A 12,698-nucleotide genomic window follows, 5' to 3' on the forward strand; every position below is an offset into this window, starting at 1 on the left:
AAAACCCCATCGTCTCAGCCCAAAATCTCCTTAAGCTGATAAGCAACTTCAGCAAAGTCTCAGGATACAAAATCAGTGTACAAAAATCATAAGCATTCCTATAGACCAAGAACAGACAAACATAAAGCCAAATTATGAGTGAACTCCCATTCACAATTATTATAAAGAGAATAAAATACCTAGGGATCCAAGTTACAAGGGATGTCAAGGACCTCTTCAAGGAGAACTACAAACCACTGCTCAACGATATAAAAGAGGACACAAACAAATGGAAAAACAGTCCATGCTCATGGATAGGAAGAAGTAGTATAGTGATAATGGCCATACTGCCCAAAGTAATTTATAGATTCAATGCCATCCCTGTCAAGCTCCCAATGACTTTCTTCACAGAATTGGAAAAAGTTCATCTGGAACCAAAAAAGAGCTCGCATTGCCAAGACAATTCTAAGCCAAAAGAACAAAGCTGGAGGCCTCACCCTACCTGACTTTATACTACAAGGCTACAGTAACCAAAACAGCATGGTACTGGTACCAAAACAGATATAGATCAATAGAACAGAACAGAAGCCTCAGAAATAACACCACACATCTACAACCATCTGATCTTTGACAAACCTGACAAAAACAAGCAATGGGGAAAGGATTCCCTATTTAATAAATGGTGCTGGGAAACCTGGCTAGCCATATGTAGAAAGCTGAAACTGGATCCCTTCCTTACACTTTATACAAAAAATTAATTCAAGATGGATTGGAGACTTAAATGTTAGAGCTGAAACAATAAAAACCCTAGAAGAAAACCTAGGCAGTACCATTGAGGACATAGGCATGTACAAGGACTTCATGACTAAAACACCAAAAAGCAATGTGGGATCTAATTAAAGAGCTTCTGCATGGGAAAAGAAACCTCCTTCAGAGTGAACAGGCAACCTACAGAATGGGAGAAAATTTTTGCAATCTACCCATCTGACAAAGGGCTAATATCCAGAATCTACAAAGAACTTAAACAAATTTACAAGAAAAGCCAACCCCATCCAAAGTAGGCAAAGGATATGAACAGATACTTCTCAAAAGAAGATATCTATGCAGCCAACAGACACATGAAAGAAAAAATGCTCATCATCACTGGTCATCAGAGAAATGCAAATCAAAACCACAATGAAATACCATCTCACACCAGTTAGTATGGCAATCATTAAAAAGTCAGGAAACAACAGATTCTGGAGAGGATGTGGAGAAATAGGTATGCTGTTCCACTGTTGGTGGGAGTGTAAATTAGTTCAACCATTGTGGATGACAGTGTGGCGATTCCTCCAGGATTTAGAACTAGAAATAACATTTGACCCAGTGATCCCATTACTGAGTATATACCCAAAGAATTATAAATTATTCTACTGTAAAGACACATGCACACATATGTTTATTGCAGCACTGTTCACAATCACAAGGCTTGGAACCAACCCAGATGTCTATCAATGATAGACTGAATTAAGAAAATGTGGCATATATATACCATGGAATACTATGCAGCCATTAGAAAGGATGAGTTCATGTCCTTTGCATGGACATGGATGAAGCTGGCAATCATCATTCTCAGCAAACTATCACAAGGACAGAAAACCAAACACCACATGTTTTCACTCATAGGTGGGAATTGAACAATGAGAACACTTGGACACAGGGTGGGGAATATCACACACCAGGGCCTGTCAGAGGTTTGGGGGCTGGGGGAGAGATAGCATTAGGAGAAATACCTAAAGTAAATGACGAGTTAAGGGGTGCAGCAAACCAACATGGCACACGTATACCTATGTATCAGACCTGCACGTTGTGCACATGTACCCTAGAACTTAATGTGTAATAATATAAATAAATAAATAACTCAGGGCTTGGCACAATGGCTCATCCCTGTATTGCTAGCACTTTGGGAGGCTAAGGTAGGAGGATTGCTTGAGGCCAGGAGTTCGACACCAGCTTGGGCCACGTAGTGAGACTCTGCCTCTACAGAAAAATCAAAATTAGCCAGGTGTGGTGGTGCATGCCTATAATCTTAGCTACTTGGGAGGCTGAGGTGGGCAGATCGCTTGAGCCCAGAAAGTTGAGGCTGCAGTTGAGCATGCCACTGCACTCCAGTCTGGGTGATAGAGTGAGACCCTGTCTCTAACTGACTTATTTTAGTACTGTGTGTTTTAAGTGATACGGATATTTGAATTGAGTGTTGTGAAGAACAGAAAGGTGGAGCTAATTCTCTGAGAGGTTTAGAAAAGATGACGTTTGGGCAGATCTTAAAAGAATAATATTGTGAATTTTTTTCTTGGTTGGCAGGTTGATTGGGAGGTTGAAGGGTTAGAGTAGGTGAAAAACATAATTGATGCTAACACAAGGGATTATGAAAGAGCATTGTTTTCAGGAAGTAATAAGTATGGTGTAGAGTGCAGTTAGGAATATAAATCTGTTGTGATTAAAATAGTATGTTATTTAGACAGAAAAGTAAGTAGAAAGAGTAGAAAGCCTAGAAACATGCCCATACATGCAAAAATGTACCGTGTAGTAGAGGAGCTATTACAAACCAATGAGGAAAGGATGGACTATGGACTGTTCAAGACTGTTCAATATTAGAATGATGTATTATTCATATGAAAACTGAATTTAATAATAAAATCTAAATTATACCCAAATTCAAGGATATTTTACCAGAAAAACCTGGTTTATAATTAGCAAAAGTGTCAAGGTCATAAAAGTTAAAAGAATGACTAAGAAACTGTTTCACACCAAAGGAGACAACTTGCTACAATATGTGATATTGAACTGGATCCTTTTATTATATGTCATTGAGACAGTTATTGAAACTTAAATGCATAGTGACAATTGCGTGAAAGTAATACATCAGTTTAATAACCTGATTTTCTTGGTTGTATTGTAGTCTGTGGAACACGTCCTTGTTTATAGGAAATATACATAGAAGTTTTTGGGGATAATGTAGCATCAGATTGGCATCTGTAGTCTCAAATCATTCAGAAAAACAACAACAGTTCTTTGTACTATACATGTAGCTTTTTTGTATGTTTGAGATTGTTTTTTAAAAGTTGTCCAGCTGGATACAGTGGTTCATGCCTATAATCCTAGGACTTTGGGAGGCTGAGGCAGGAGGATTGCTTGAGTCTAGGAGTTTAAGACCAGCCTGGGCAACACAACGAGACTCCATCCCTACAAAAAAAAATAAAAATAAGCTGAGCATGGTGGTATGTACCTGTAGTCCCAGCTACTTGGGAGGCTCAGGTGGGAGGATTGCTTGAGCCCCAGAGGTTAAGGCTGCAGTGAGCCATGATCACACCACTGCACTCCAGCCTGGGTGACAGAGTAAGACCTTGTCTCAAAAAAAAAAAAAGAAAAAAAAGAAAAAAAAAAAGTTGTCCAAAAGTTAAAATACAGTTATCAAAATAAAATTAAAAATTAAAAGATAATCTGGGAAAAATATTTCTAATACATGTGTCTGAATAAATGATTTGTATCCAGAATATATAAAGAACTCCTCCTACAGTCTGTGCCTTCTGATTGGAGCATTTAGATCATTTACTGTTTGGTTTTTTTTTTTTTAAATTTTTCTTTCAGTAGGTTTTTGGGGAACAGGTGGTGGTGTTTGGTTACATGCATTAATCTTTAGTAGTGATTTCTGAGATTTTGGTGCACCCATCACATAAGCAGTGTCACTGCATCCAATGTGTAGTCTTTTATTCCTCACCACCCCCTCCCCTTTCCCCTGAGTCCCCAAAGTTCAATGTATTATTCGTATGCCTTTGCATCCTCATAGCTTAGCTCCCACTTATGAGTGAGAACATAACGATGTTTGGTTTTCCATTCCTGAGTTACTTCACTTAGAATAATAGTCTCCAATTCTATGTAATTTCTGTGAATGCCATTATTTTGTTCCTTTTTGTAGCTGAGCAGTATTCCACGGTGTGTGTGTGTGTGTATGTATAACATGTTCTTCATCCACATGTTGATTGATGGGCATTTGGGCTGGTTCCATATTTTTGCAATTGCAAATTGTGCTGCTGTAACCGTGTGTGCAAGTTTATTTTTTGTATAATGACTTCTTTTCCTCTGGGTAGATACCTAGTAGTGGGATTGCTGGATCAGACAGTAGTTCCACTTTTAGTTTTTAAAGGAATCTCCACACTGTTTTCTATAGTGGTTGTACCAGTTTACATTCCCACCAACAGTGTAAAAGTGTTCCCTTTCACCACATCCATGCTAACTAACATCTATTATTTTTTGATTTTTTGATTATGGCCACTCTTGCTGGAGGTGGTTTCGCATTGTGGTTTTGATTTGCATTTCCCTAATAAGTAGTTGAGCGTTTTTCCATATGCTTGTTGGCCATTTGTCTATCTTTGAGAATTGTCTATTCATTTCCTGTGCCTATTTTATGGTGGGATTGTTTTTTTCTTGCTGATTTCTTTGTGTTCTTTGTAGATTCTGGATATTCGTCCTTTGTCAGATGTATAGACTGTGAAGATTTTCTTCCACTCTGTGGGTTGTCTGTTAACTCTGCTGATTATTTCTTATGCTGTGCGGAAGCTTTCTAGTTTAATTAAGCCCCATCTATTTATCTTTGTTTTTGTTGCATTTGTTACTGGATTTGGATCATGAAGTCTTTGCCTAAGCCAATGTCTAGAAGGGTTTTTCCGATGTTATCTTCTAGAATCTTTATGGTTTCAGGTCTTAGATTTAAGTCTTTGATCCATCTTGAGTTGAATTTTATATAAGGTGAGAGATGAGGATCCAGTTTCATTCTTCTGCGTGTGGCTTGCCAATTATCCTGGCACCATTTGTTGAATAGGGTATCCTTTCCCCATTTTGTGTTTCTGTTTGCCTTGTCAAAAATCAGTTGGCTATAAATATTTGGCTTTATTTAATGTAATTACTGATATGAATGTATTTATGTTCACATCTTGATTTGCTTCTGTTTGTCTCTTCTGTTTTTTTGTGATTTTCTTAAGACTAAATATTTTTCATTAGTAAAATTTTTTTTCACAAGCCCATTGGAGATTACACATTGTTTATATCTATAAATCCAGAAGAGGGAATTAAAATGTCTTGAGTGTATGGGATGGTAGATTATAGGAGAACAAATCAAAAGAATTAATTGCTATCTGGAAAACAGATGTATTAACATGGAGGGCAAATTGTTTTCTAACTTTGCTAAAAGACAAAAGCCAAACTGGCAGAACTGTTTAGGTTAATTATATATAAATTGTAAGTTTGCACTGGGCAAACAATTAGTGAAGATGTAGGATTCTCCTTTTCCAAATTATTTTCAAAGAACTAGGAATTGTCTGGTATCAGTTTGTGAACATAAGAAAGTAGACTAAGTTGACCTGAAGGGTGTAATGCCTTACCACATTGGCGACAATGTGATTGTGTGTGTGTGTCACAGTTTCACTCTTGTTTCCCAGGCTGGAGTGCAATGGCGCGATCTCGGCTCACTGCAACCTCCGCCTCCTAGCGATTCTCCTGCCTCAGCCTCCCAAGTAGCTGGGATTATAGGCACGCACCACCACACTTGGCTAATTTTGTATTTTTAGTAGAGACAGGGTTTCTCCATGTTGGTTAGGCTGGTTTGGAACTCCTGGCCTCAGGTGATCTGCCTGCCTTGGCTTCCCAAAGTGTTGGCATTACAGGCGTGAGTCACCATGCCCGGCCGACAATGTGATTTTTAAAAGTGAAATAAACTTTCAATTAAATGCTTGTACTCTATTAAATTCATCTTGCTACCATTGTTTTTAAATGTTTACTTTGTCTTTTGTCTTCTACAGCTTGAAATTTTGACAAACTTGGCAAATGAAGCCAACATATCAACTCTTCTTCGAGAATTTCAGGTTTGTGTACAGTGCTAATTATAAAAAACTTCTAAAACATATGTTCAGTCTTAAATATGCATCTTTTTCTATCTAGAAATAAGTAATTATGTACATAAAATAGTGATTGGTACAAGATTGACAACTAATAAATTTACAAATTTGCAAGAATAATTACAAATTTATAATTTAAGGAAAACATAGTATTCTCTTTCATATTTTCATAGACTTTGAAGGACTTTGGTTTATAACTCTGTCTTTGTTTGAAATTGCATTTCTGGTAAGAATTTCATCTTTTTGTGCTGCCAACATAAATAGTCCTTTCTATACTCTGTGGTCATGAAAGTGGCTTCATTTCTTACCTGGTGGTTCCTATTTTATTGACCTATCACTGTTTTTGACACTACCCCCGTGGCCTCATATATAGCTCAAAAAATGTTGTTTATAATTGCCCCACTATGATTTTTTAAATTGCTATTTTTTATTTTGATTTGTTTTGTTGTACTTTTATGCTGTATGAGAATCTTCCTAGCACATTTCCCCCCAAAATATTATTCAAAAACTACTTCATGGACATCATACCCTTTATGATGGAAAGGTCATTTCTGAAACCTTAGTGGTAGAGCACAGTAATAGAAAACTTTACATCAGTATCATGACTTTTACATTCCATTATCTGTTTTCTTAACAAAAATATACCACATACTATGCAGTAATCACAGAGTTTTTCTTTTATCAGCTTCCAACTTTCAGAGATGTATTTTTTGCCATAGTTCTCCTATATGCCAGTATTAAATTTCTTCTTGGGTATAAGACACTATGTACACTATTTCTTTTTAGCTATGTGATTTTTAAATTTTTTAGAGTAGTAGAATAGTATGGCATGTCCATAATTTATATTTTCATACCTGGATTACTCTACTTTTATGATGTGTATCTTTCTAGCCAAATTTCTTAAAAAATTAAGATGTTCTGGAAATGCACTCATTTATATGACAGAAAATATAGTATTTTATGTTCTTATTCAGTAATCTTATAGCTGTAGATCATTGCTTGAATTTGATTTTCACTTCATTCTTATAATGTTATTTATTTAAAGTACTGGTCTTGTGTTTATTTTTGTTCCTTTCCTGTTGTCCTGTCTAGTCTCTTTGGGTGTCCTCTCACTACTTTTTGCTTATATCAAGTCTCCTGGGATTGTACGAAGGGAGACTTAGGTAATCTTATGGAATGGGTTGTATAGAGGGCACATACTAGACCTGTTTCAAAATTTTGGTCATCTAGTCTTTTCATTTGATATTGGGATGTTTAATAAAGTCCGTTTTTCAGTCAAACTTTTAAGTATATTTTTTTCATATGTTCATTTTTATCACTCTCTAAATTTGTACCTTCTGTCTGTGTTTGGTGTTATGCTCATAATTATGCTTTTAGCAACTTTTTGGGTAAAATAGGGAATGTTTCTAAAGACTCATAAGTATATATTTTTAGTTAAGGAAATTAATTTATTTGGGAACACTTAAATATAAAAAACTAGGAGAGTTTAATTAATTTATTTCTTCAACATTTAATCACCTTGTGGGTACCATTTTTAGCAGATTTGTATTTTTTTAGATATCTTTAGATTTTCTCCTGCATTTGTCGTTTAGACACCACTTAAATGTATATACTTTTTTTGCATTTTTGATAACCATAGTGTTAAGTCTACATTGTATACTGCTTATTTGAGGTTGGGACTCTTTCTTAAAAATTTCAATTGTTAATGACATTTCAAATTTCATATATATGATATAAAGTATGTATATTTCTGTAAACAGTAGAAGGTTTTGTCATGTAAACATTAGGAAGGTTCTAACCAAAGTGAAATTCTCTAGGGCTATTATAAATTTTTAAAAGATCTTTTAACTTCCTGTTGTTAAATCAGTGATTTATTTCTTTATTTTTAAATTTGTATATATATAGTGTATATATATGTATATACTATATATAGTGTGTATATATATGCATAGTGTATATATATACACACACACTGTATATATAGTATACACACACACACATATATACCCTTTACAGTATATTTTTAAAGCATACTTTTAAAGAAAACCGGTTTCAAAAGTATGGTATTTTATTTTATTATAAAGTGAGTATTTGAAGTCTTTATTGAAATACTGTTCATTGTAGCTATTATTCTTTTACAACCATTGTGATAGATTTTGAAAGTAAAATGTTTGTAAATAGCCTACTGGTCCCTTTCTTCCTTTTCTCCCAATTTTTAGATTTAGTGTCTCTGAAAAAGTGACCTTTTTTTTCCATAGATTCACAGATGCTGCTGGTAAATGAACTGAAACCTCCAAAGAGAGAGCTCTCATCATCTCTTTCAACCTTGCACTTAAACTAATTGCTGTCTTTGGGTGACTGCTCCTACTATCTATTTTGCAGTCTCAAGCCACTAGGGCCACAGGTGAATGAGCCTGGCTTGAAAATGTGCTTCGTCCATAGGCACATTCGTTAAGTAAAAAAATCAAAACAAAATGAAATTAATCTACATCATCACTTGGTCCTCATATTGTGCTTATGAGAAGTTTATGTATTCTGGAATTCTTACATATTGACGAAATTTAATATAATCAGATTTTTGGTTAACTCGATAATACCAATGTGTAAACTAATTGAAATAATATCTTTTAGACCTATGTGAAAAGCCAGGATAAACAATTTGCAGCAGCCACTATTCAGACTATAGGCAGATGTGCAACCAACATCTTGGAAGTAACTGACACGTGCCTCAATGGCTTGGTCTGTCTGCTGTCCAACAGGGATGGTAAGTTCACAGTTTCATTTTGTTTTCAAGTGATTTATAATTTGGATATTCTTGGTATTATTTCCAAGTTGTGACCTTTTCTAACTTTGCATTTGAGCGTTTCCAGTTATGTCAGTAGTATGGTCACAATAAGTAGCACTTTATCCTTGAAATGCACATAAATATGCATATTCTGGGTTCTTTTTTTTTTTTAGTAAAATAGGCCGTTAACTAGCAGGTAGTATTTGTTTTACTGCAACAGATCTACAAAAATTTGTTTTACTTCTTTACAGTTTAATCTCCTTGATTGTATCCTTTCCATCTTTTTACTGCATTTTAATGGCATGTAAGTCATGCATAATATTGGTTCACCTGCAGAGGGTGCTAAAAGCAGGCAAATGACTATAACATGGAGAAGTGGCTAGATCAAAAAACATGTTACACCTTCAACATTTTTTTCCTCAGAAATTCACCTAATAATTTTATATTCAAAATTAACTAGATTTAAAAGCCATCAACTTGGAGTAGCTTTATGTTTTTAAGCCAAACAATATCTAAGTGTTCGGTAAAACTGGATAGGTAATATCCAGTAAAATATGTAATCTAGATCCCATATTTTTCTATGGCAAAGCGTCAGTTATTTCTGTGGGTAAGGCTTTAAAATAAATGGAGCCATTTAGAGAAAGAAAGAAAAGCCAACTTTACCTTTAAAATAATTTTGTTTAAAGGACTTTTATTATTATTACGTATTTAATTAAAATGAGACTTTTTAAAGAAAAGCATAATTTTCTTTGTAAAATCATTGAAATTATTTATGGGATTTAAAATATACTTATGTCTATGTCATGTCTAGATATGGACATATATGATACAGCAGCCCATGAGGTAAAACAATAAAATTGATTACATTTTATTTGAAAAATAACTTTTTAGTACAAGAATCCTATAATCTCTAATTATCTTTTCCCACATGTAGATATCTTTAGAAAACTGTAACATTGTTGAAAGTATTTCTGATGAAAAAAATTAGAACAAACTTTATTCTCAGATAACACTGATTTTTGTCGTGAGCATAAAATTTTAAACTTGTACCTGTAAACTCAAGATATTATGACTAAAGATTTTTCTACCTGTAGTATTAAAACTCCAAATAAATGCCAACCAAAATTATCAAGACAATAGGTTTAAAAATTTTTTTTATCTCTACAAAATAGCTAGTGGAGATAGGAATGTAAGTGTCATCCACTGTATCTCTTTCTACTTTTAACAATAACTAATCCTTTTATCTCTGTTTCTATGTCACATTTTAAAATGTGACTTTAAAAATGTGTTTTAAAGAAATTTTTCTGTGCCTTTAGTAATGACTTTCTATTCGACCAAATAAAATACATACACGTTGGGAAAATAACTTTGTACCATTAAAGATTATGAACCAAGGTTTACCACGGCAATTGTTCTTTTACATTTTAGTTGTATACAGAAAGCACTGGAAGTTAGTTAAAACACTGATTAGTTCATTCAAATACAAAATATATTCAGATTTTCTCAATTTTATTTTTCGACTTTTTTTTTCTGATGGAAAATTTCAAACTTTGGATTTTAAAGCAGTTATTTCTGCTTCAGATTTAATTTCTCAACAAATATTTTTACTGACTTTAAAAGATAAATATTCTACCCCTACATCACTTTTAAGGGAAGACTAGATTGTTTTATAATTAGAAAATGAAAGACTAATATAATATATACTCCCTCTCTAACAGTAGAAGGATTTACTATTTTAAATTTTGATATTTTAATGGTTAGGCTTTTGTTTTTTGATAAAACTCTTAACCATGTTTTTTTTTCCCCTGCAGTGAATATTAACAAACTTAAATTGTGTTGTCTAGATTATATTTGCATAATCATCATTAGCCCATAATACCTGATTAATTATCTCTGTATCACATATGCTACACTATTTTCTGTAGTTTGGAAGTCTGGCTCAGTAAAAGTGAGAGGTAAAACAAATAAGGAGAATATTTATATCAAAATTAGTCACATAAAAGAAAGTCATAGTATTTTTAACTTTAACATAGCCATCCTGACAATAGAGCCCCTTCCTCTTTGTATTAAAAGATCTACTTTTAAAAATAAATACTGTGAATGAAGACTCAGTTTCTTTAAAATCTGTAAGATCTTCTAAGGCTCTAGGAATCTGTAATTCTTCGATTTTTATATTGAAATGAATACCTCATCATCTCTTCAAATAATGAATCTTTAAACCTCAGGGACATTTGGGCTCAATTGTTTTTATATATGTTTAATATATTTCTCTTGGACTTCTAGTTTTGTGTGTGTGTTGTTAAGAGCCTTTCTAAGCAGACTTGAAGCTTGCCCTAAAACAGTCCATTATGACTCTCTAAGATTAATTTGATAAACCAATTTCTTATAGACCTTTAGTAAGAGAAATCTACATTTTAGTTGACTTAGGTAATTTATTTTAGGTAACATATTAGCAAAATTTACTTTTTTGAATAACCTTATTGCCATCTACTCTAAAAGGAGTGGGGCAGAAGACTTTGTTTTGTCGAGCGGAGATCACGCCACTGCACTCCAGCCTGGGCAACAGAGCGAGACTCTGTCTCAAAAAAAAAAAAATTCAGTAAGCATTTATTGAAGACTTAAATCAGTTGAGATCTTTAATAAATGTTGAGTATATTAATAGGATATTTATTTAACTTATAAAAGGTTCCTGCCTTTATAGAGCTCGTAGTCTATTGGAGGGAGATAGTAATATAAGACAAATATATTATAGTCTTCCCATATAGTGACCACTTACTCTCTTGCCAGCTATTTGCTTACATGTATAACTATACCACCTATATTGAATGTTACAGCTATCCTGAGTAAATTACCCAATCTACCTGTGCTCCAGATTCTTCATTTGTAAAATGGGTATGATAGTAGACTGTACTTTTTAGAGTTAGGTCCATTAAGTTTTGTTGAGGACAAGGAGGAAGTTAGGAAATACCTAAAACATAGGATCATTTTGTGCTTCTGATAGAGTAGCACCAACATGCTGAGGTCTTTGGAAACCAAGAGGTAGCATAAAGGAGAAGCAGAGTGGAATTACCTGAGGGGATTGAGAAGGCACCTGTGGTAGGCAGAATTATTGCCCTCCAAAGATGCCCAGAACCTGTGAATATGTTACCTTACATGGAAAAAGAGACTTCACAGGTATGATTAAGTCAAGTTTCTATAGATGGGGAGATTATGTGGATGGACCTAATGTTATCATGTGGGTCTTTATATGGGAAAGAGAGAGACAGGTCAGTCAGAAGGTCAGGGTGATGTGATTCTTGGAAGAGGTCTTTGAAGCAAGGAAAGTGGGCACGCTTGGGAAGTTGGAGGGGAAAGGAACAGATTTCCTCTAAAACTTCCAGAGGGAACACAGCCCTGTTGACAGCTTGATGTTAGTCCCATAAGACCTATGTTAGACTTCTGACTTTAGAACCGTACGATGATAAATTTGCATCGTTTTAAGCCACTATGTTTTTAGTAATCTGTAACAGCAACAATAGGAAACTAATGTAGTTCCTAAAGATAAATGATGCCAAACACATTTTTCAGCCATAGCCAATCCTGCCTCTGCTTGTAGATAATTAAATTATGTGACATTTTTTCTCTTACTTAGGCTAGTTTTGCAATAATGTATTTTTAAAATACAAATTTGTTATACTGTGCATTCTTTAAAACCACACTTACCAAATTTAGCTTTGCATAGTAATCACATAACCATTTATTTTTCTCCTAGAGTGTAAGTTTGATGAGGGCAGAATCTAATTCTCATTTACCCTTGCTTTCCTCATAGCACCAAGAGGTAGTCGTTATAGAAGTAATACTTGCCTATGGGCGGGCACGATGGCTCATGCCGGTAGTCCCAGCATTTGGGAGGCCGAGGTGGGTGGATCACCTGAGGTCAGGAGTTCAAGACCAGCCTGCCCAACATGGCGAAACCCCATCTCTACTAAAAATACAAAAAATTAGGTGGGTGTTGTGGCAGG

General features: G+C 34.5%; 1 protein-coding gene across 2 annotated transcripts in view; it reads left to right on the forward strand.

Moving 5' to 3' along the window:
- AP3B1 (adaptor-related protein complex 3, beta 1 subunit) overlaps positions 1-12,698 on the forward strand; it is a 318,221-nt gene that overhangs the window by 141,032 nt on the left and 164,491 nt on the right. For both annotated transcript variants that reach the window (XM_011959213.1, XM_011959211.1), the window contains exons 12-13: positions 5,817-5,879; positions 8,544-8,676. In XM_011959213.1, coding sequence (XP_011814603.1) covers positions 5,817-5,879; positions 8,544-8,676 — 196 coding nt within the window. The remainder of the gene's footprint in view (positions 1-5,816; positions 5,880-8,543; positions 8,677-12,698) is intronic.

This window comes from Colobus angolensis, unplaced genomic scaffold, assembly GCF_000951035.1.
Source record: "Colobus angolensis palliatus isolate OR3802 unplaced genomic scaffold, Cang.pa_1.0 Scaffold49, whole genome shotgun sequence".
Taxonomy (NCBI): Eukaryota; Metazoa; Chordata; class Mammalia; order Primates; family Cercopithecidae; genus Colobus; species Colobus angolensis.